The 24,659-nt window shown below is 42.2% G+C and overlaps 1 protein-coding gene across 7 annotated transcripts in view; it reads right to left on the bottom strand.

Moving 5' to 3' along the window:
- The window catches only part of AUTS2 (activator of transcription and developmental regulator AUTS2), a 1,243,088-nt gene that overhangs the window by 92,547 nt on the left and 1,125,882 nt on the right, over positions 1-24,659 (bottom strand). For all 7 annotated transcript variants that reach the window (XM_069089538.1, XM_069089542.1, XM_069089540.1 and 4 more), the window contains one exon: positions 22,533-22,581. In XM_069089538.1, coding sequence (XP_068945639.1) covers positions 22,533-22,581 — 49 coding nt within the window. The remainder of the gene's footprint in view (positions 1-22,532; positions 22,582-24,659) is intronic.

Genomic DNA, 24,659 nt, shown 5'->3' with positions numbered 1-24,659 from the left:
GAAGGAAGGAGGGAGGGAGGGAGGGAGGAAGGAAGGAAGGAAGGAAATGAGGGAGGGAGGGAGGGAGGGATAAAGGGGATTTAATTGAGGTACGAAGATAAACAAGTCTGAAAGTCAGCATGTTCTGACAGTTTCTCTGGTTTACAAGGGGATGAGAATCTTTTGGGGTTACTAGAAGAGGGTACATCTTCCATCTCCTATCTGGTGATTGAGTTTCTCTTGGCTCTGAAACAGAGTCATAAATAACCTCCAGGATGAAAAGAATCGAGGTGAGCAAAGTGGCAGAATTGAGCCAGAATCTCATTTTATTAGGCTTAGAGACAAGATGTGTTTGTGTCAAAGCTAGGCTTGGGTCTGTTCCAGCAGCAGAGGCTCAGGGCCCCCCTGTCCCCAAATCTTACTCCATTCCAAGCCTCCTCACCAGCCACCAAGCCAGCTGTCACGTTGCCCACTCAAAATACTCAAGCTTTCTTCAAAAGCTGATAAGACTTTGGTCTAAATGGATCTGCCTTTAACAATTCTCTGTCTTTTAGATTCTGCCGACCCCTGTGCTACAGAATGTTTTTTGCAGGCATTAAAACCAAGTAGAATTCCAGAGAGAAAGCTTGCCAAAAATGAAAATCATTTAGCCTTGGTATTCATGATTATGAAGATCTAAGGCTCAGTACTGGATTCTGTTTTTAAGGAAACTGCCTAAAATTAAAAGCTTAACTGATTTGGCCGTACAGGGCGTGGTGACCCCCTTAGACTCCTTAGTTTCCTCCATTTGGGGAACAAAAGATGACAGCAGGGGATTCCAGGCTAAGGCAGAAGGCTGAAGGGAAAAACTTTACCAGCCATGCGTGACCCTGGACAAGTCACCTCATCTCTTGGGCCCTATGTGAAATAACTAGGGGGGCTGGACTTCATGGCATCTGATGTCCCTTCAAAACCTTAGATTTAAGGATTCTTAAACTGGTCAATGAACTTAGATGGAATTTAAAAAAAAAGTTTCTTTGATTCACTAACTGGCCCTGGGAAGTGCAAGTACTCGCCCAAAGTCACAAAGGTAATTAGTAGAATCCAGGCCTTCTGTGTTCCGGGGTCTGGGTTACTTCCATCATACCATGATATATTCTAGTCCTCTAGAACTGATAAAACACTTTCCTTCCCAACAGCCTGCTGAGGAGGCTGGGGCTAGTATCCCCATTTTATACATGTGAAAACCTGGGGACATTTGGGTCATTTGCTCACAGTTTTTCTGCAGCCATCACTATTCAAATGGATGGTAAACAGACCTAACAAATTACCTGTAAGAGGCTGATGAGCTTGGTTAGGAGACCCTGCCTGAGGCCAAGATCACTGGAGAGCACCATTAATGGTCCACTCTACAGGCACAACCAGGCCCAAGCTCAGTCTTCACTCACAGGACAGACTAGGCTGGGGCTCATGGTCCAGGTCTTCACCAATTCCAAACTCCATTCTTCTGGATGTTAGCTCTGCAGGGGAAGGGCTTGTGATTAAAGGTCAGCTTGGGCCCCAAACCAACAGGCAGATGTTTTCACTGCCTTCCTAAGCTGATCCTGGAATTCCAGATTTCCCTAATGCAGAGTCTTCACATCAAACCCGAATTCACCTTGTGAAGGAAACACTGACACCAGCTAGGATTCCATGTAACTTGAGAGCTGCAGGGAAGCCAGAGGGCCAGAGTGCAGGGAACACCTAGACCCATCATCAGAGGACCTAGGAATGTGGGGAAATCAAGGAGCGTGCCTGGGACAGTTTTCTCACCTAGAATATGAGGGATCTGGGTGAGACAGCTTCTAAGGCCCCTCTGATTCCAAGTCAGCTTCTATCTGAAGGTGTTCCTGAGTCTTTCCTCCATCCCACAACTGCTCGTGTCCTCCTAAGTGACCTAGTATTTATCTTGTATGTGTGTATGCCTTGAGTGTTTGTGTATGGAGCTGGGGGTGTGGAGGGAGAGGGAGAGGGAGGGAGAGGGAGAGGGGGGGGGGAGAGGGAGAGAGAGAGAGAGAGAGAGAGAGAGAGAGAGAGAACAGGGAGAGAGAGAGAGAGGACAGGGAGAGAGAGAGCGGACAGGTTGAGAGAGAGAGTGCTGTTAGAGCATGGGTCCCATGGGAATTGAGATGGTTTCATCCTTTCTATACATGAAGCAAGGTGGTTCAGCAAATTTGAGTGCTGGGTCTAGAGTCAGGAAGACTTGAGTTCAAGTCTAGCTTCAAACACTAGCTGTATGTCCCTGGGCAAGTCACTTCACTTTGCTTGTCTCAGTCTCCTCATCTGTCAAATGAGCTGGAGAAGATGACAAACCACTTCAATATCTTTGCACAGAAAAATTCCAAATGTAGTCCCTAAGTCGTACTTGACTGAAAAATGATTGAACACGTGGTACACTAGATTATGGTGCAAGACCTTGAGGAAGAAAGAGCTAAGGTTCAAATTGGGCCTCCAGCCTCAGATACTTACCAGCTGTATGAGCCCTCCCCCTCTCCTGCTTTCCAGCTGCTTTTTTTTTTTTTTTAATCCCTTTATTAGACTGTAAACTCCTGGAGGGCAGGAACTGCCTTTTTTTTGGAGGGGGGAGGACAGGGTAATTGGGGTTAAGTGACTTGCCCAAGGTCACATGGCTAGTAAGTGTTAAGTGTCTGAGGCTGAATTTGAACTCAGGTCCTCCTGACCCCAGGGCCAGTGCTCTGCTCACTGCACCACATAGCCACCCTAGAACTGCCTTTTCTTATTTGTATTTCCAGCAGTTAGTATAGCACCAGGAATACTGAAGACCCTTAATTAATGCTTACTGAATCGGACTAAAAATGTAATTGATGCAGGGCAAGTCACTTGATCTGTCTGCCTCAGTTTCCTTGTCTATAAAATGGGGATAATAACGGCATCCTGCAATTATTGTGAGATAACATGCCTACAGCACTTTACAAACCCTGGGGCAGTCTTTGGGTGCTCACCGCTGCTTTTATCTGGATTATTTACCAGAATTTCCCTTTCAGCAGAACTGTGACTTCCGTCAGTGTTGGCAGTTCCAGGGTTGAGATTTCCTTCTACCAAGACACCTTCTTTCCAACCTACAAGTCTTATTGAGTTGCTGTTTTGCAGTTGTTTTTAGCTGTGACCCCATTTGGGGTTCTCTTGACAGAAATACTGGAGTGCTTGGCCATTTCCTTCTCCAGTTCATTTTACAGATAAGGAAAGTGAGGCAAAAAGGGTGAAGTGACTCGCCCAGGGTCACACAGCTAGGAAATGTCTGAGGTCACATTTGAACTCAGGTCTGCCTGTGGCGCCACCTAGCTGCCCTTTCATGACTTTTTACTAAATTTTCTGGGATCAAAGAGGGGAAGCCAACATGTCCAGGGTCACCTGTCTGGTCTTCCTGCCTCAGAGGCTGGCTTTCCATCCATTAAGCTTCCCTGCTTGTCACATTCCATATTATATACAATGAGGACTTAACATAAAACTAGGTGTGTGACCTTGGGCAAGTCACTTCACCCCAATTGCCCTGCCCTCCCCGCTCCAAAAAGCAAAAAAAAAAAAAAAAAAAAAAGTCTGGACCTGTGATTTCAGCAATAGCAGTAACTCCTGGATGAGGAAATTTCCTTCACTAATGGGTTGGTGCACTTTCTGCAGTTGGTAGCTGTGGAAAGCTTCCTGGTATGCCCTAAGTAGTTAAGGGACTTGCCTAAGGTCACAAAGTCAGTACGAATCCAGGTCAAACTGGTCAAATATATAATAACACAATCTATAGTAACTTAACAAAATAGTTAATAAATACCTTTCCTAAGCCCCTGCTCTTGCAGGGCACAGGAGTAATCTGAACTGCATTAAAAAGCACCTGCCCTCTTCACCTAGCTTACTTGCTGTGCACCCATCTCAAAGGGTCAGAGATTTAGAACTAGAAGGAGCCTCAGAGTCCAGTCCTCTCAGTTGACAGATGAGGAAACTGAGGCACAAAAAAGGTTAAAAGGCATAAAATGAGGATTTGAACCCAAGTCCTCTGACTTCAAATCCAGGCCCTTTTCTCCCATAGCCTCTCATCCCTTTCTGCAGTTCTAGTGAAGGAATTTAGAAGAGGGGATGGAGGCAGAGAAAGGGGTGGTTTTTTTCTTTCCCAAACTGCTTTTCCAACAAATCCAAAGAGCTTTTACAATTTGAGATCTAGTCTCCCGGCATCCTCCTGGCTCTCCCACCCCCCAACTTTAAAAGTACCTCCTCTGCTCCTGCTCAGGGATGTCAGGCATTCACCTGTGTGGGGAAATGACAGCCGCTTGTCAGGGGCTGCGTGAGGGGCTCTGCTGGCAGCTGTAACTAGCACGGCACTTCCCAAGCTGTCACTCTCCGGTGTCAGCCCCAGCCTTGGTTCAAAGCTCTCCAGTGACACGCACCAGGCAGGCCCGTGACGGTTATTGTGGAGGATTCCTGCGTGCACGACCACCCTGTGGCAGCTGCACCAGCCCTGGCTTTGTTTCACCCAATTATTTGTTTGTCACTCGGAGACCCTGGGTGCTCGGCAGGTACAGTGGAGGTATTTTTGGACTGATGTGCAGGCAGGAGGCATAATGAGGCCCTCAGGTGAAGGCCCCTCTTGTCATCGAGGTGCTAAGATGATGTGCTGCCGAAAGCCCGTGTGGCAATTAGGATATTTGAATAAGATACCTGGCGGGGTAGAGAGAACACTGAAAAAGTCGCCTTACTTTTAAAATGCCAAAAAAAAAAAAAAAGAGAGAGGAAAAAACCTTGCTAGTAGGCAGTTCTTAAGTTTGTCCTGGAGCTAAGACAGAGAAGGGGAAGGGCTGAGATTACTTGGCTCAGCCCAAGGGGGCTGGAGGAGAAAGAAGGAACCACACAATGCGAGGGCAGCCTCTGGGGCCGAGGCAGGGAGCAGAGGTGGACACGGACTCTATGTCCCAACTGGTCACATCGGACCAAGTTGTGTCCAGGACTGGTGATGGATAACTGACTTCTGCAAATAAGCCTAGTTTCTCCTGTCAAGCCAGCAGTTTCTATTTGAAATTCTTCATCAACAATAATGGAAAGACATCTCAAAGCTCAAACTTGCTGACAATGGAGTAGCGGTGTCAGCCCCCTAATTCCTCCCCATCTCCCAGTACACTTTTAACTTTCGTTCCAGTGGCTGATGAGAAGACAAAAAAGATTTGATTTCCATCCACCCTCAAGTGGTCTCCCCGCTTCTGACCCTCTAGGGTAAAGATCAGGCAAAGCTGCTGGACAGGAAAATACAAAAATAGCCCAGAACAAACCCACTTACATCCATATCTAAAGCCACAGCCATATGTATATCAATCTCTATTTATACACATCCATTTACCTATGATCAATCAATTGATTATCCATCTCTATCAATACACAGATACCTTTGTCATCCATCTAAACATCTACTTACCTATGATTGATCAATTGATTATATCCATCTCTATCAATACACAGATACCTTTATCACCTATCCATTCATATAATCTATTATGCATATATTTACGTATGTATCTATCAATCAACATAGCCATATCTCTATCTCTACATACATAGATATCTTCACCATCTATTTACCCATCCATATATCTACCTACCTACCAATTACCAAAGCAAGACCTGAGTATGTAAGGAGTACAGAAATGCCAGAATGAGCCAGACACACAGGGCTACCCAACCCACATTGACACCTGGATGTCTGGTGGAAAGATGCAGACCATAGAAAACCCATCTAGAGCTAAGGAGGGACCTCAGGAATCATGGAGCCCAAAACCTTTGTTTTGGAGATGAGATTTCCCTAAGGTCCCAGGGGTGGGGGAGAACAGAGCCAAGATTCAGATCTTTCATCTTTACACTATCAATCTCAAAAAGGTAGACCAGTGCCTCCACTCTACCCTAAATTTTATTTATAATCTTTTCTGGTTCCGTCATCCATTAATTAATCTAGACCAGGAGCTCTTAGACTTTTCTTTGTGTTACTTACCCCTCTGACAGGCTGGTGAAGTCCACAGACTCCTTCTAAGGACAATGTTTTTAAATGCATTAAATGAAATAAACAGGATTACAAAGGAAACCAATTATTTTGGAGCAGAATAATCAAAATATTTTTTTAAAAAGTTCATGGACTCCAGGGTAAGTACCTCTAATACAGACAATTCTTAAGCCTATTGCTACTTGCAGTTAGATTGATTTTTTTTTTGAGGTAACAAGTGTAAATAACAATAGTAATAACTATTACTCTATTCTGAACATCTGGAGAAGCTTCATGGCATACTGTAAAGCCATCACCAGCTCTGGAATCAAAAGAACTGGATTTGAATCTTAACACCTGTGTGATGTCAGACAAATCACATGGCCTAGCCAAGCCTCAGTTTCCTCATCTGGAAAATGGATAAGATGGTTTCTGAAGGCTCTTACAGCTTTTGTTCTAAGTGACTGGATCACCTCCAAGATCTTTCCAGTTCTAAATCTAGGATTCTGTAGTCATGATTTACCCAATACTTTGAAGCTTGCAAAGTGACATCTATTATCTCATTTGATCATAACGCTAATAGCTAGCAGCTTTTTATGATAGCGAGGAACTGGAAACAAAGTGGATGTGCAATGACTGGGGAATGGGGGAACACATTGTGGCACACAAGTGTCAAGTAACATCACTGTGCTGTAAGTGACGATGTGTGACGGAGACAGAGAAGTGTGGGAAAAGCTCCATGAACTGATGCAGAGGGAAGGCAGCAGGCTCAAGACAACATCCACCAAGACCAGAAAAATGCAAACGCCAAGAACATCAAAAAGCCGCAACATCAAAGACTAAGCTGGACTCCAATGAAGAGAGATGAAAAGACACCCCATATCATCTCTTTGTGGAGGTGGCCCACAACTTTTAAATATACTGATTAATGATGATGATTTTTTTTCCTCTTTTTTCCTTTAAAAATATTATTTTTTATATAGAATGGCATTTTGGCAGGGGGAAGAGGAAGTACATAGGAAAAAAACTATATGATGCAAAAAAAAAAAACAACAACCAAAAAACAAAATCCAGAAGTCATCAAGAAAAACTTACTTAAAAATAATAATAGCTAGCAATTTATACAGTGCTTTAAGGTCATATGTTTTTTTTAATCCTGATACAACCCTGGGAGGTAGGTGCTATTATTAAGTCCCATATTTTTTTGGCTTTTTGGAAGGGGGAAGGTAGGGCAATTTGGGGTTAAGTGACTTAGTGACTTGCCCAAGGTCACACAGTTAAGACCTATTTTTACAGATAAAAAAAAGGGAGGTTCAAAGCTGTTGAGATTTGCTAGGTGGTGCAATGGATAAAGTGCTAGGTCTGGAATCAGGAAGATTCATCTTCCTGAGTTCAGATCTGGCCGCAGACACTTACAAGCTGTGTGACCCTGGGTGAGTCATTTCACCCTGCTTGCCTCAGTTTCCTCATCTGTCAAATGATCTGGAGAAGGAAATGGCAAACCACCCCAGTATCTCTGCCAAGAAAACCCCAAAACGGGGTCAGGAAGATAGGGTTACATACATGAGACTTAGGGACATTCAAGCGACTTTCCTAGGGTCACACCATTGGGTCAGTTAAGGTAGGGTTAAGTCAAGTTATCAGAGACAGACTTTAGACAAAAGTCTTGCCAACTCCAGAACATGCACTCTACCTGCCATGATGGATACAGCCTTTCCAAAAAGCAATACATTTATTTGTTCTACCAATCCTCTTTCTGTCGGATGAAAAGATAATGAAGGTTCTTAATGAAGTCTCAGGAATAAGACCTTCTCTCTGAGAAGAAGCTGAGCAGCACCTGAGACCAAAGAGTTGGCATAATCATCATCGGGCACAAGATTAGCGAGGTTTCTCTGGTAAGGAAGGCCTAGATTAATTTTTGATGAATTGGCACTCTAATGTATCACTGATATACAGAGAGGTCATTGATAGCTAAAGATAGATAGCAAGGTGTGTGATAGTGTCTTGATTATCTAGGGTGATCCATTTAAGCTTCATCTCCAATCATACCATTTAAAATGGGTCACACCGTAGAAGAACAGAACTGGGAAAGAAACGAGCCGCCTGATTGTTCCCTGGGATGTCCTCAACCGGGCTTGCTATGGCCCTAGCCTTAGGCTCACAGGTTTAGAAGATGAAGGGCACCCTGGAGGACCCAGGGTCCAACTGTCACATTTTACAGATGAGGGAAATGAGAGTGAGAGTGGTAAATGACTCACCCAAGGTCACACACTTCTTTCTCTCAGCCTCCTTTATCTAAACTCTGAAATGGGAATATTGACAATAGCTCTGTGCGGGGAAAACAATTCCAAGAAGGTCTATGTGATCTAGTCATTGTGGCTCCGTCATGTCTGATTCTTCATGACCGCATCTGGGGTTTTCTTGGCAAACATAGAGCGGTTTGCCATTTCCTTCTCCAGCCCATTTTACAGATGAGGAAAGTGAGGTAAACAGGGTGAAGTGACTTGTCCAGGGTCACCCAGTTAGTAAATGTAATCTAGTACTTTTTACTTAAAAAAGGCTTTTTACAAACAGGTGCTAATCAGATAAAAAATACAGCCTTGAGGTGCAATATGCAGACAAATGGGAAACGAAAGGGCTTTTTATTCTAGTGGTAATGGCTAACTGTGTTCAGTAAGGTTGGCTCTCTGGATCACAAACTCTTGAGATTATTCAAACAAAAAACCGGGTAAAGAGAAACATGCAAGGTTCTGCCTTTCAGAACCTTCTTTCCTGCTCTTCCTTCTTCCCCAGAATTCATCCTGATCCCCAAAACATGTACACCCAGCACATGGAAAGCCTGGGGGTGGAGACAGCCTTACACAATGAGAAAAGCTTTGGAGTGTGAGGATCTGAGTTCAAGTTTCTACCTGTGACCTAAGTAGGGCGCTTAACTTCTCTTGGACTCAGTTTCCTCCTCTGTAAAATGGGACTAGCTCTAGATTCATGATCCAGGTTGTATGACCATGGGCAAGCCACTTAACCTCAAGTTTTCTCTTCTGCAAAATAAGTGGATTGGACTAAATTGGGAAGGTCCTTCGGAGATCTGACCAAGTGACCAGTGGGAACACCAGCCACAATGTTCTGCCCAAGGCAGGCTTTGGATACCACTCAATTTTCCTCACTGTTTAGAAAACATTCAGTCAGTCACACACTCCCTGTTCTCAAAGAAAACAGGAATTTTCTAGAAGGGACAACCCAGGAGGATTGAATACCTCGTGGTAAATAATCCAACAAGTCTAAAGAAACAAAACCTCACCAAAGAAATTTAAGAAAAGAAAGCCCCGGAGATATTCTATACCAGGACTACAGTGCAGGCTAATCTCTCCCTGGCGGCACAATGCCCTCCCTGCACAATAGCATGATTTGGCCTAATTTAGCAATAGTCGAGTTCTTAAACCGAAAACCCACTAAGGAGAGCTTTAGTGTGCCAGCAGAAACAAGTCAAGTTCCCAAATCCCAAGCTTCCAGGACAACAGGGAGGTACCTGTTTATAGAATTCCACCTATCACCCCAGCCTCCTTGAAAGTAATATTAGCTAATATTTATGCTAGTGCCCACTACCTATCAGCCACTGTGTCTCCCTCCCATGATCCTCCCCACAACCGTGGGAGGGAGGGAGGTGCTGTGAATATCCCCATTTTACCAATGAGGAAACTGAGGAAAACAGAGGTTAAGTGATTTGCCCAAGGTCACACAGCGAGTAAATGTCTGAAGCTGGATTTGAACTCGGGTTTTCCTGCCTTCAGACTGGGGTTCTAGCCACTGCCCACAAAAATCCTATAGTAGTGGCCTTTACTGGCAAACGTGGATTGGCTTTTTCTGCCTTCCAATATCTTTGAGGTTCTTTCCTTCTCTTGCTATTTCTCTTTCTGGCTTCCTCTTGGCTCCATTTTTCTTTCCTTCCTTCTTTCTTTTTCTTCTTCCCTTTTCCTTTTGTCTTTTTTCCTTTCTCCCTTTCATTTCTTTTTTCTCCTTTCCTTTTTTCCTCGTTTCTTTTGTTCCATTACATATTTATATATAATCTATAATGCAGATTTTATTTTATATATATTGTATTATCTAATGTACATTACACAAATAAAATATATAAATACATGACATATTATGTATTTATATTATATACAAAATAATATATAACATAATATATTATAACATGTAATATATTATATGTTTATATTTTATATATATACTCTTTCTTCCTCTTTTCTTCTCTTTCTCCCTTCTTTTTCCACCTCTCATCTTTTCTATGACTTTCTTTTTTCCTGCTACACCCCATTTTTTAAGCTCTTTTCATGTTTCAAAATGTTGTTTAAACACATTTAATGTAGTGAATCTAGATGTAATGTGATTTTGTAGAGGGTACCACTTCACCTAAATTGAAGAAATAAATATTGATGTCACTTCTTAATGGCCTGTTCTTAACTGGTAAATCCTGGTGTTTGGATTCGAGATAAGTCTATTTTTTGCCCAACCAAATTCCTTAGCAAAGGAAGTCTTAATACAGCAATATTCAAGTACATTTCACACCTGAAAAATTAATGTCAGACCTTAGTTTTTTTCAGGTTTTATTTTTCCTCTTTGAGGACAGCTCACTGTGGAAAACCTAGCTACAAACAGATAATGAGAAAATGATGTAATCTGGGCTAAAATTAGGTTTCAGCATTCTTCTGTTTGCAGATGTTAAAGGTGAGAGATAAGAGGAGAAAAAAAATGCTTTCCAAGTGGCTTTTAAAGGCCTCCAAATAGTGCTGCCTCCTACATCAAAGCTATTAACAGGGACACTTGAGGCATTTCCCTCTTTAAAGGGCTCTTGGAAACTTGGAAAATGGAGGATGTATTCTTCAGTATTTTAGTCAAGGTATACCAGGGTCAGGGAAGCAGCTTTGTGAGTGTTACCTCCAAAAAGGATTCCCAGGCATCTTCTGGGTCTTTAATTTTAAGAAAGGGAAAAGGGAATTACTGCATAAGACATCTCTAAGGAAGTGTTCACAAGCTACTGATCTAGATTATTTTGGGGCCCTTCCCAACTCTAAATCCTATTATTCGGAAGAGTAAATTTACTTCAAGGGAATATGTCTCCCCAAATCCCAATGCAGTGGTAAAGTCCATCTATTCATCCTTTGTATTTCTGTGTCCTTGATAATTTATAACAGGAAACGCCATTCCTAAGTGCAAATTGGACATTTCAGAAAGGCTTGACTGAGATCCCTCACATCTCTCAATGTGAGAATACCTCCCCCTTTAATCTCACAGAAGGTATACACTTCAAGGTATTGGAACTAGAAATGGCTACACAGAAATATACAGAATGAAGAGGATGCTCTTAAGGAAGATCTTTTCCCTAGAACCTTCTTCTGGTATTATTGTTCATAAAGCCCAGAGGACGAGTGAGGAACCCGTCAGAACCAGTCTGGGGAAGGTGACCAGGGTGAGGAAGCATGTCCTGTAACAGCAGCTGCTGAAGGGCTTAGGAAAAAGACTTTGGGAAAACATGAGAGCTGCTTTCAGACAGCTACAAGACTGGCCTGTAAGAGAAGATACTGGTTTCAGATTCCGGTCTAGGCCACTTGCTACCTATGTTCCCTTGGGCAAATCTGGGCCTTACCATCAACTGTAAAATGAAAGGGCTGGGGCCTCCAAGCTCCCTCCCATCTGTTATCTATGATTTCATACTTTTCTGGCTCTCGGTATCCTTAAGTATAAAGGACCTTTGAGGTCTAATCTAGAACTAGGAACCTGAAATCTCCCTGGTTCCTGAAGGACGAAGTTGGAGACATGGCAAGGTTTGGTTGATGTTCAGTCCATTTCAGTCATGCTGGACTCTTCTCCATGACCCCATTGGGCTTTTCTTGGCAAAGGCACTGGAGTGATTTGCCATTTTCTTTTCCAGCTCACTTTACAGAAGAGGAAACTGAGGCAAGCAGGGTGAAGTGACCTGCCCAAGATCACATTGCTAGTCAGTGTCTGAGGCTGAATTTGAACTCAGGTCTTTCCACTGCACCACCCAGCTGCTTCTCTTGGGAAGTCAGATGGCAGTTCAATGTCTAGAAGGCTTTTTGGATCAGTAAGAGTTATCCCACAACAGCAAACTCTGCCATGAGTCATTGAGGTCCTAAGCCCCCAAGTCCCATGGAAGTTATTCAGGTGAAAGTCAGATGAGCTTACCAGAGAATGAGGACCCTCTTTACAATATTACCTGACCTGGGGAATCAGCCCACTTCTGCACCAAGACGTCCAAAGAGGAGGCTCCTTCCAAGCAGCCCATCCTGCCTCTGGACATCCCTAATTCTTAAGCAGTGGCTTCTCTTCTCAAGCCTAAACCTGCCTTGTTTTAACCTCCTTGCTCTCATGGCTCCCAGACCTGCCTCCAGGATGAAGGAGAGTAAATCTAATTCCTCTTTCATAATACTAATGGCTGACATTACAGAGGGCTTTAAAAGGAAGGTTCATTAAGTGCTTTGGTTATTTTTCATATTAGATAATCCCTACAACAACACCCTGAGGTAGGGTTTGAAAAGGTATTATACTCCATTTTACAGATGAGGAAACTGAGTCTTAGAGAAGTTAAGTCCAGAGCAACAGAAAGAAGGATGGATGTGGACCTGGAGGAACCTGGGCTCAAATCCTGGCTTGGCCACTTGCTATCTGTGCATCCTTGGGCAAGCCACTTCTCCTGCACTCAGTTTCCTCATTTGTAAAATGCACCAATCCTTTAAAGCGCCTGAGATCCTAAGACTGCCCAGGGTCAAACAGCTAGTAAGTATCAGAGGTTGGAATTTTTAAAACAGAATTCAGCATTATCTACCCACTATATCAAGCTCTCATTCTTGTGACAGTCTTCCAAGTGTCTGAAGACAGCTCTGTGTCCCCCCCATTCCAATCTTCTGTTCTCTAAGCCAAACATCCCCAATTCCTTCAACTAGCCCTCATATGGCAGGACATCAGGCCCCTTTACCTTGCTGGAATGGTTACCTTCTCTGGGATGTTCGAGGGGACCCATGCTTAAGGGAGGGATCAGACCCTTGGACTAGTTCTAAGATTCATTCAATAATGGTATCTTCCACCTTCTCTTGGCTTTGCAGAGAGGTGCATGCCAGAGAGTGAGAGAAATCATTTCCAAGGGAATGAGGAGTAGAGGCAAAGCAAAGATTCCAGAAAAAAAGGATAAAGACACATCTTCCACTCTCTTCTCCAAAGAGGTGGGGAACCACGGATATGGAATCCTACATACAACATCAGACATGTTGGTTAAGTTTTGTTGACATTTTTTTCTTTTTTTCTCTTTAAAAAAATCTTTTAAAGGGACAATTATGTGCAAATCTCAGCGGAGAGGAAGACAGTGGAAAACACAAGTGATGTAGAAACAAACAACATTAATAAACTTTTTTTTTTAATTAAAGGAAATTTGAACTCCAAACTTCATCTCATAACTACCTCCTCTACATTCTAGATGCTAAAAGAAGAGAGGAGCCCAACTGGACTGCCCCAAAACATTAGGCTTTAACTTGAAGGCTGAGCTCAAGTGTCAGATACAGGATTCAGAAAGCTGGTAGCCTTTGTGTATATTGGGGGTGGGGCTGGGGGAGGGGTGAGAGTTGGGGGAGGCAAGACAATAGGAGAAGGAAGAAATCCCAAACCTACAAGCAGATGATCCTCTAGGAGAAGATTGTTCACTATGTAAAGCCAAGGTAAGAGAAGCTGACAAAGCATGTTTGATGGATTTGGAAAATCTTTTGTGTTTAGTCACAAGGTTGCTACAGGTAAAAACAAAGAGGGTTGCCACAAAGTTTCAGTTACTATGGAACTAATAAAAAATATCATGGGCCTCTGGCTGCATGGATTTCAGAAAGGAATCGACCTTAAAAAAAAAAGGAAAGGAAGGACGGAAGGGAGGGAGGAAGGAAGGAAAGAAAGGAAGGAAGGAATAAGGGAGAGAGGAAGAAAAGAAGAAAAAAGAAAAGAAAGCTAGATAGAAAGGAAGGGAGGAAGGAAGGAATAAGGGAGAGAAGAAGAAAAGAAGAAAAAAGAAAAAGCTAGATAGAAAGGGAGGAAGGAAGGAATAAGGAAGAGAGGAAGAAAAGAAGAAGAAAAAAGAAAGATAGGAAGGAAATGTAAAGAAAACCAACTAGGTTCAAGATACACAAAGCAAAACACTAAAGTCTACCTAGATTAATTACCCCTCCAAGCAACTTTTTGCTATTTTCTGGTAGCGTAATCTGTGCGCGTGTGTAGATATATACACACATTCCCTATCGATTCATTCTACTAGTCACTTTTTATGAACGAACACTGTTTGGCCTTTCCAATAATAGACACAAATTATATTGGTTAAGATAACACATTCCTGGCAAAAGTATATTTGACTTAGGCACAATGGGGGAAAAAAGAGAAAGGGAAAAATTCTGGTGCAAAACAAAAAAACAAGATGGCTTTATCTTATCTTCCGAACTTACTGCTGCTTGTCTCTGTGTGTGTTTTACTGCCAAAATAAAATGAATTGGATCAGCTCACACATGATAACATGCTCTTTCCTAACTCATACTAATTGCTTGGCTAATTGATGTTTGTTGAACTTTCTCCATTTCATTGAGTGATTAGGTACAAAGCTAACAGTTGACATCTGTAGGCGCTTAACTGGCGTCTGTAATTACTGTTAATGTTAAATAATTGTTAGTTAATTGGAGTGGTAACTGACTGAATGGAATCCAGATTGTGAAGCAAAAAGAAACCTAGTTAAATAAACATACATTTTCAGAGAAAACACCATTTTTTTTTCCAGCAGTTGTTAGAAACGTACAATAGTCCGGGTATGGGACGCCTGCTGGGCTCTTTGTGTAGGAAATCTTATACTCCAGGATTCTGGGAAGGATTCCCAGTCAGGACCTTTGTCTTCTCCCAAACACCTCAACGTTGAGGGAGACTTCAGACTTGACTTTTGGGTTGCTGATCTCAGTTTAGAGTCCAGCAAGGAGAAATGTTTTCTTTTTGAGAAAGTCAAATACGGCTCAGCCGATTGAACTCATACAGGGGCAAAACACGCAAAAAAAAAAAAAAAAGATGTTGTGCAGGCTGGTTGCTTGGCCCACTGGTGTGAGATTGGCAAAAAAAATCCTCAATAGAAGTGTTCCTAAGGTTTCACACCAAAAGGCCAATAAAAAAAAAAGCAGATGAAGGGACCCAGAAGAAATGAGTATACATAGCTGTCTATCTTCATCAGTCAATTCACAAGCATTTATTAAATACCTCCAAGGTGCCAGATTACCTCGAGGAATATAAAGACAGAGAGTGAGTGAACAGTCCTGGCTCTCAGGGAGCTTACCTTCTATTGGTGAAGCAATATATACATACTTAGGAAGATTCAGTAAGCAGCATTTCTTTTAGAAGCAGTTTCTTATTAGACAATGCTCTTACATAGTGTTACCTGGGCATGGGATGGAGAATTCTTAGTTCTACTTTTTCCTTTTTTACTTAGAAGACACATAGTGTTTGAAAAGGCTAGCCACCCCCAAACACATGTCCATCTAATTTAACAATCACTTATGAGGCATTCTGCTGAGCAAGGCATTCATTATATTAGATAGTGGGTATAACAAAATAGAAAATGACACAGTCCCTACCCTCAAAGAACTTAACATTACTAAGACTATAGATTTAGTCCAGCCCCCTCATTTTACAGAGGCCCAGAGAAGAGACGTGACTTGTTCAGGGTTGAGATTCAAAATCAAGTCTTCCAATCCCAGCACTGGATCTAGGATGAGTTGGACTTGCTGGGGTCTGATATCCCTTACTGTACTCTATCTATGACCTTGTGCTCTCATATAAAAGGGAATATAATTTCTAGTAATGGTTCTCACTCATGATGACAAAATCCTACAGAAGTACATGGAACAAATGAAAAACCATCCCACCTACACATGACGATTTAATTACCCTTCCTCCTCCGCTTACTCTTCCTAAGATCAGATATCCTACATCTATCTCTACATCCACTTTCATGATTAAATTTTCTCTTCTGCAAAAAAAGTACTAGGCTAGGTTTGAAGACATCTTCCTCCAAATAGTCTAGGGTCTTTAAAGGAAATGCTATCTTGGCAGCTTGCCTCCATTCTGTCAAGTCCTCTTTGTCCAGGGGGTTTCAGAAAACAACAGAAAACAGAAACACTAAACCAAAAAGACCTTTCACCCGACTAAAGCTAATGAATTGGTACCACTTGTGTTTATTTTGTTGACTTGGACCTGTGATTTCATTACTTTTGGAGCTGCTAGGGAGGAGGTCCCCTCTCCCAAGGTGGACCAGAACCCACCTGACAGTTTATACTCTAAGAACACTGTCTGGGGCAAAGAGAGGTTAAGAGATCATATGGGTCAGAGGCCTGTGACTTAAAGGACAGCCCTCCATCTGCCAAGACAGGCTGCCATCAAAATGAATCATTATGTTTAGTGACCAGCCTTTGACTCGATTTCTAGATTTAGGACAGTGCTTGGCACACAGTATGAGCTTAATAAATGCCCTCCCCCTCTCTTACCGCCCCCCCCAATCTCTTCAAGTTCACAATTTTTTAGACAAGTTTTTTTTTTTAATTTTGTTTTGTTTCCCTTCAAAAGTAATGTGCTCAAAACAGATTGCCCAGAGAATCCAAAATGACTGGCCAATTTAAGTGCAGACCCATTGATCTACATAAAGCCCTCAAATTCTACCACAGAAGTCTGTCTGTCAGGGCCTCTAGTCCACCAAAGCCCCATGGGAGGGTCTAGGGAAAGCCTCGCTGTCCTCCTGCCTTGTAGATTTTTAGAGCATAAAGTGACCTTCGAGGCAGCCCCTTCTCCCCTCCTTTCAACCTTAGGTCACTTAACAGGTAAGAAAACTGAGCTCATAACTGTCTGCAATGGGATTCCAACCCAGGTCCCCCCTGTTACGAGCCCAGCACCTCATCTGCCAACACCTCGGATCTTTCCTTCCTCCTTCCACAAACACCTATGGAGGAAGCCCCAAATGACTGCTAGAAGCTGATTTAGATTAGATTTGCTTAGATTGTCGAGACAATGAAACATTAGAAAAATCCTGGCCCCTTTAGATCTGGAGGGGGGTGGGTGGTGAGCTTCCAGAAAGGAAAAGAAGCCCTGGTTGGAGGAGACTCTGTCTAGGTTTGACCTAACTCTTCTGTCTGTGATTCTCAAATAAAATTCAACTTTCATAGCAAATAATAATAACAAACATTTATATTGTGCCTACCATGTTTGAGGCACTGTGCTAATTAAAGCGCTTTACAAAGTATCTTTTCACCTATATAATAACCCTAGGAGATGGGTCCTATGGTTATCCCCATTATACAGAAGAGAAAACTGAGACCACAGGATTAAAGGGACTTGCCCTGGGTCACATAGCTAGTTAAGTGTCTGAGGCCAGATTTGAACTCCGGTCCCCTAGGCCCAGTGTGCTATCTACAGTCCCACCCCCTCCCCCCCAGGCTGTCCCTTTGACAGAGTCATTAGTTGGGTAGAGATGCTTGGAGTGGATAAATCTCTGACAATTGGCCAAGGGCATCAGATAGTTCACAAGCAAATTTCCACGGAGATGAGGGGTGGGGGGAGGTATGGCTATCACAAAATCCCAGATAGAAAGATGCAACAGTATTTCCTGTCTGTCTGTCTTGATTAATGGAAGACAGGCCTTATCCCTAGAACATAGTGCACTCAGGACAACAGAAAGCCACAGCTTTTCTTCTTCTGGTAATCTCCCTGACCCCCATTTTCTCTGACCCTTCTCCCTCTCCCAGCTGTTAGGTAAACAGTATTGTTCTTTGGTGCTTCGTTTTTAAACCACACAGTAGGAAACATTTCTCTATCTTCCTTCCAGGGTTACTGGGGCCCAAACCAGATAATGAATGTATAGGCTTTTGCAAACTTTAAAGTACTTCTATAAAAATGACATATTATTATTGGCATTATTACTTCAAGAGCCTCTCAAGGAATCACAGACCACACATTCAGAGCCAAGAGGGAACCTTAGGGGCCACTGGGTCCAACCATTTCATTTTACAGATGAGAAAACTGAGGTGTAAAGAAATTGAGAGTCTTCCTTAGGGTCACACAGCTAGCAGGCACCTTGGACAGGTTCTGAACAGCCCTGATAAGCCATGTTTGCTGAACTCACTCTTTTGTCCCATTTAAGACTTAGGAAAGATTACATTTACTGTTAGAATGAGTGTGGAGCAGGGAGCCCTGGTGCGATTCAATTCTGTGAGGAGAAAAGTCAGCTGAAGAGGATTCCCAAGTTAAGAAGCAATGCCCAGAACATTTCAGGATACCCTGGAGCAGAGAATCCGTTTTTTGTCCTTAATCAACCACTAAAGTGGGTCCGTATACACCTAAAATGTCTCCCTGGGAAAATTAATTATATCTTTGGCAAATAATTGAGCCACTGAGAGAGAAAGATTCAAAACACTGGCTTGAATGACCCGAAAAACAAACACAAAGATTAACTGGCGCAATTATGACCCTGTTGAAAGACAAACTTTGTTTTGAGTGACAGCAGACCAAAATGGTGCTTTGAGGACGTTGCATTTCCTGGTTTGGATGTCACCATGTTACTTTAGCAGTTCCATGGGCACAACTGGCATGTGAACCTGGCTAATCCCTTCCCACACTTCCAGGCTTCTAACATATGTCACTCTTCTCCCCACACGTCACCTACCTGGAGCCCCTTAAACATAACCTCCTAGCCTTGGCAGGAGCCCCTTTTCCCAAAACCTGGAATGTGCTCTGCCCCTTCCTCTCCTCCTCTTAAGCTTCCCTGACCTTCCTCAAGAGTCAGTTCAAAACCTACCAATAATTTCAGGAGGCCTGTATCTATCTGCTAGTGCCTTCCCTTCTCAGATGGCCTTCTGTCTACACAAACCCCTAGTAATGGCCACTTGTTTAGTCTTCCCCAACAGAATGTAAACTCCTTGAGGCCTATAATATCTTTTTGCCTTCTGTTTTATCTCTGGTGCTCAGCACTACACTGGCCATATCTTAAGGGCTTACTAAATCTTTATAGAATTCAGGGTGGAGATCTAGAAGGGAAAATAATATAGATTCAGATTTCGTCTTGGGTCGTGGTGTTGTTATTTATATGAATGGCTCTGAAAGCAGGGGAATATTTGTAATGAAGTCTCCTATGAAGACTGAGATATCCTAAAGTTAAGTCAGTAAACTTTTATTAAGCATCTATGTAAACAGGCACTGTGCTTAGAGCTGAAGATACAAAGAATGGTCAAAAAATAAAATAAAAATAAATAAAAACCAGCCCCTGTTCGCAAGAAGCTCACAGCAAACACCTTACCAGCTCAGACTCCCAAAAGACTGAAAAGCCTTTACACTATAAGAGAAATAAAAAATAAAACATCTCTAGCCACTGGCTTATCAGAAATTTTTCCCTGGCCCAGAGTATGTAGCTAGGGGCAGACAAACCAAAATATAGACCTTCTCCACCAATGCTTCTTATTATAAATTAACTGTTTCCTCATCACTGGATGGTGGCTGGAGAAACCCAGGTGGTTTTGCCATGGGTGGAAAAAAAAAACAACAACTGAGTCAAGGAGGTTAAATGATTGTTCAAACAGTGTGAGACCTGAACAGAGCAGGCCTCCTGTCAGTCTGTCAGTCTGTCTGCCTGCCTAGAGCTCCATCCTCCAGACTGCACAAGCCCAACATCAAAAGCTTCAATCTAGTCGGGCTATCACTAGGCTGTGAGATTAGCCCTGGTCTCCCACGGTGAAATTTTATGGACCAAATCTACCAGCCGCCAGTCTCAGCAGCTTAATCTCACCGGCAGCTTAATGCCATGATACTCTTAGGCTAGAAACTGTCAGACCCCCAAGAGGGAGAGGTGATATGTAGCTTTAAACATCTGGAAGGGGTGGGGGGAAGGAAAGGGAGGGAGGGCCTACACTTGTCAGCTTTCCCTGGCGCCCTCGTTAAGCTAAGACTTTGAAGTGCTCCTTGCCCCGTTACCTGGCGGAAATCTGCCCCGTTTCATGGTCCTCCTGGCTGCTTACTACTCTCGGCAAAGAACGCTGGGCAAGGAAGGGAGACCTGGCTTTCAAGTGAGTAGGGGGCCTGTGGCTTTCCTGGGGAATTTGAACTTGACACAGGCATCCAATTGACAGTTCCTTGATGGCCTTGTCAGCCAGGCAGCCGACACCCCCACCATCCCCGAGTAAAAACAGACCCAGAAGCACCAGGCCGTAATGAGAACCCCTGCACCTGTCGACAAGCAATTACTGATATTCTCCCGACACACAATGGATCACTTTTTCTCGAGTTGTTTTCTCGAAATTTAGCAGTTTGAATACTAATCCCCTTAACAAAACTGTCCCTGGTGCTTCTCCCCCCCTCCTGCCCCCCCCCCTTTAATCTCCCTCTCCCAAGGGGGGTGGGGGTGGGGGATGGGGGTGGGCACCAGCCAGCCTCCAGGCAGCACCTGGATTTGCATTGATTCTGTCCCTTGTCATTCAGTCCCCAACAGGAATTAGCATATGGCATTAAGGGGAAACTACGGAGGAGAAAAGAAAGACGCCATTTGGATGGAAATAAGGGCCAAAGGAATAATCTGCCATCAACTAAAAAGCTTATTTGTGTATGGTTTCCCAAGCAAAGCTTAGAAAAAAGCCCATGTTGATTTTAGGCCGCACAAAGAAACCCTAATCCTTTCAAGGGAACTAAATCACCCCAAGAACAGCAGCTAAGAAGAAAGGCCCCTGTCAGGGGAGGGCCATTCACAACCAAATAGATGCCACAGATCAAACTCTGTAAGTAAACAAAAATAAAAATGTGGGAAATGTTGGATTCGGAAAAAGGAAAGAGGAAGGGGGAAAAAACAGCCAAAGGGAAGGAGCATAGCCTGGGGGCCCTCCCCCAGCCCCCCTTCATCAATCACTCTCCTTCTACCCCGGTTACAGGCATTCAGCTTAGAATGCTGATTCACTGAGCCCCCAACCCTTTCTTCTGGCCCAGGCCCAAAAGAGGGGGAGACACATTCCACAGCCCCCCCCCCCCCTGCAAAAAATTAGCAAAATAAAGATACAGTCACTTCTGGGTGGGGGAGGCCCAGGGACTCCTTTTAGTGACCAGGTCTCCCTCCTCCCCCTTTCCCCAACCTCCACTATGGGAAAAGGAAACAAATTCTGTTTTCTCACATGGCCCTATTAGTACCAGGCAAACACTCTTTCCTCTTCAAAATCTGCAATAAACAATTACACATTTCTGCCTATGAATGAGCTCGGCAGGCCCATGAATTTCCCGTCTCCTCTCCTTTATTTGGCTATTAGGATTATGGATAACAAATTTATACAAACTTTTCAGTCCATCAAAAAATATGATGAAACATAAAACGAGAATACTCCTCCATTATGCAATAAAAAGATAAAATTCAATATGCATCCCAAGCCATCCTGGGAGCGCCAGCAATCGCGGTGGAAGTAAGCAGGCGCACCTTCTGGGAACCCTAAAAATAATGTACTATTTAAAATTCCATTCGGTCCAAATTCTAACATAATCTGGGATGCTGAAAATAGCTGTGGTTGGAGCCGGAGTCCATGAATTGCCAGGCGAAAGCATGAGCCCAGACAGCTATATAATGCAGAAGAGGTTCAAATTTCAATTTATTAAGACGACTTCAGCTCAGATAGGTTCCAGGGCTGCTAAGAAACTACACATTTAAGACATGGTAAAAGGAAAGAGGAATGCATACCATCTTTACTAAGCAATTACCATGCAGAAATGACTATATAAACCAGGCTACACAAAAGCAAAGGACAAAAGGGGGGTGGGAAGGAATAGATTTTCCAAGATTTCAACCTTTCAAATTATACACCTCTTCAGTCTGGGGCTTGGGGTGGGGGTGGGGGGGACTTCCCTCCCCTAAAACATGTTATTTCCAACAATGCTGTTTGCTGAGAAGAGTCTATCGGTGGTGATTTAGGACTAGTTTTCTGTTAATGCACTGTTATATCATTAGGAACTCTCATTATCTATTGCTGTTTGGGAGAAATTAATGGGACAATGCATTTTTCAATTTCACTCTATCTATCGCTTATTAACTTTACCAAAAAGCACATAGCACAGAAAGGCAGAGTTTATGACCATTACTCCAGCAAAATACTGAAAACATCTGTTGGTTATTATAGTCAGGGGTACAAATTGGCTACTTAGGATTCTCTATCCACTGATAAATAGCAGGGAAGTTAAGGCATCGTTAGGACCATCATTCACCAACACAGCCACCTTACTGACATGTAAGTCAAACTCATCTGAATCATTCGGAGATAGAGAGGAATTTCTTGGCTATTTGTCTCAGAGGCTAAGGATTACTCAAATATCCTCTGCCTTCCTCCCCCCCTACCCTTTTATTTTCTTCTTTAGAGAAAAATCACCAAAATAATGATAGCAACTAAGTCCCAGATAGACAGGTCAAAGAGTTAAGGGTGATCCAGAATGGAAGGCGAATTATTCAAAAGACCATGGAATAAACCAGCCCTACCTTTGTTTATAGCAGTGTTGAAAAGTTTCTCCGAGCTGGCATCAGAAACCTGAAAGACAAGAAGAAAAAAGAAAATATTTTGTATTATCAATTCGTTATATTTTTAAAGAAATCTAGGCAAGTCACCCGGGGGCCAAGAAAAAATGGAAGGTTGCAATTCCGCAAAGCTATCCATAAGGTGGTGCTATCTGACCATAAGTATGAACTCTGCAGTGCAGTTCTTTACTTGGGGGAGTGGGGGGGGTAAGAATTTCAAAAATATATAAAATAAAAATGTATCCTGATTCAACATATTATCAGCACAAAATCTATTTCTATGTTCTAAAATCATTCAGTTAGTCACGATGATTTTTGTGATTTAACTGATAGGCTATTATTTCAAAACACTTCTTTCTAGCTATGTTATGATTTTTTTTTGGGGGGGGGTGCCTATTTTTCCATTTTCTTTCATGAAACCAGGATGCTTATTCAAATTTTGGCTTTTCATCCTAGAAAGCAGGCCAATTCTCATATAAATATACATATATTTTTAAATTCTTGCTCGCAATCAACCTCCCTTCCCCTATATATTAGCCAGTTTGACCTTGGTCTCCCAAATCAGATATATCTTAACCTGCATAAATATCCATCCACTCTACTTACAGCTTTCTGTCATTTTCTCTTTGCCCATTTCCTAAAGATCATGCCTACTGATTATCAAAGCAGTTTTGAAATAGGTGAAAAAAAAAAACTCTCTCAAACAGGCTATGATCATTCCTCAAAGGGTAATCTCATCATACACATGCTTTTATTTCAAGAAAAAAAAATCATGGGCAATTAAAAATATATATTTATATACAGTGGCTCTTCTTTCAGAACCACCTATTTGTAGGGCTCTGAAAATGCCAAAAGAATTTTTTCTGAAATATTAAATACTGAATTAAAAACAAAACACCTAGCTTGTGGTTAAAGAAATGATGGCGGTTAGATTTGTTGCTTTCCAAACCATCCTTTTTGAGGGAATAATTTCCCAAAAGGAAAAAGAAAGATCTCTAAACATATACAGTTATTATTGAAAATGATTAATAGAATGTTGGAGAATTGTGGTGATAGAACTATAGCACATGGTGGATTTTTTAATTAATAATAGCAAGTCATGTTTTTTTTTTCTGAGACCATTTTTCTGTTTTGATTCATGCCCATTTTACTTTGCTGTTGTGTCAACACTAAAAGAACTGAAAACACCTTTATTTCATGGAGTAAAGGATGATCAGTATGCCTCTGCAGGAAAAAAATTTATCTAGGGAAGTATTTCCAAGGATTATTCAAATATATGTGTAATATATATATTTATATATATATATGTATGTTCATTCACTTATGATCTAGTGAACACTAAACATTATTTAATGTTCTTAATAATTAATGAAGAGCCATTATTTTCCTTCATAAAACTAGATTGGTTTTTACTTGATACATCTTTCTATGAATTTATTAAAACAGGCTGAGATTATTCTTGTAAATTGAAATGTCTTATAAAAACACAATTAAATTGAAATCCACGTTATGTTTTTGCTCTTACCTAATAAGAACCAACCAACAACAAAAAAAAAGGGTGACTATGGGGAGAGAAAGGGGAAGGAAGCCACCCAAATACTATCAACTTGAAATGATTAAAAGAAATATGCTGGCCACAAAATATTTTAATTTAAAAGAATAATGTAACAGAAATTAAATACCTAAAGCCAAGGTTTCTGAAAACTTAGTATCTACCCTACAAGCTAAGGTCCTATTACATCAGAATTCACTTAGTTATTCCATCTTTTCAGCTCCAATCCATGAAATTCATGACAACTGAGTGCCCCCCACTCCCAACAATCTGCTGTCAAAACATTTTTTTTTAATGGAGGAAAGAGGCAGTGACTTTTTACTGTTTGTTCTAGTTAAATAAAAATGACCGGAGAAAATGTGGGATTCCCTACCATTACAAAGCACATTATACCTAAATTAAGGCTGTGATTTTCAAAGTAACAACATTAAATTGTTAAAAAAAATAATTTTACAAGGACAGTTATAGAGGCTCAAAGGGTGCATTTTCTACACACACACACACACACACACACACACACACACACACACACACACACA

This window comes from Petaurus breviceps, unplaced genomic scaffold (genome assembly GCF_028583685.1).
Source record: "Petaurus breviceps papuanus isolate PSGF00001 unplaced genomic scaffold, PetGlider_PUasm1.0 186, whole genome shotgun sequence".
Taxonomy (NCBI): domain Eukaryota; kingdom Metazoa; phylum Chordata; class Mammalia; order Diprotodontia; family Petauridae; genus Petaurus; species Petaurus breviceps.
The sequence above is the reverse complement of the archived record's forward strand: the minus strand, read 5'-3'. Positions and strand labels throughout refer to the sequence as shown.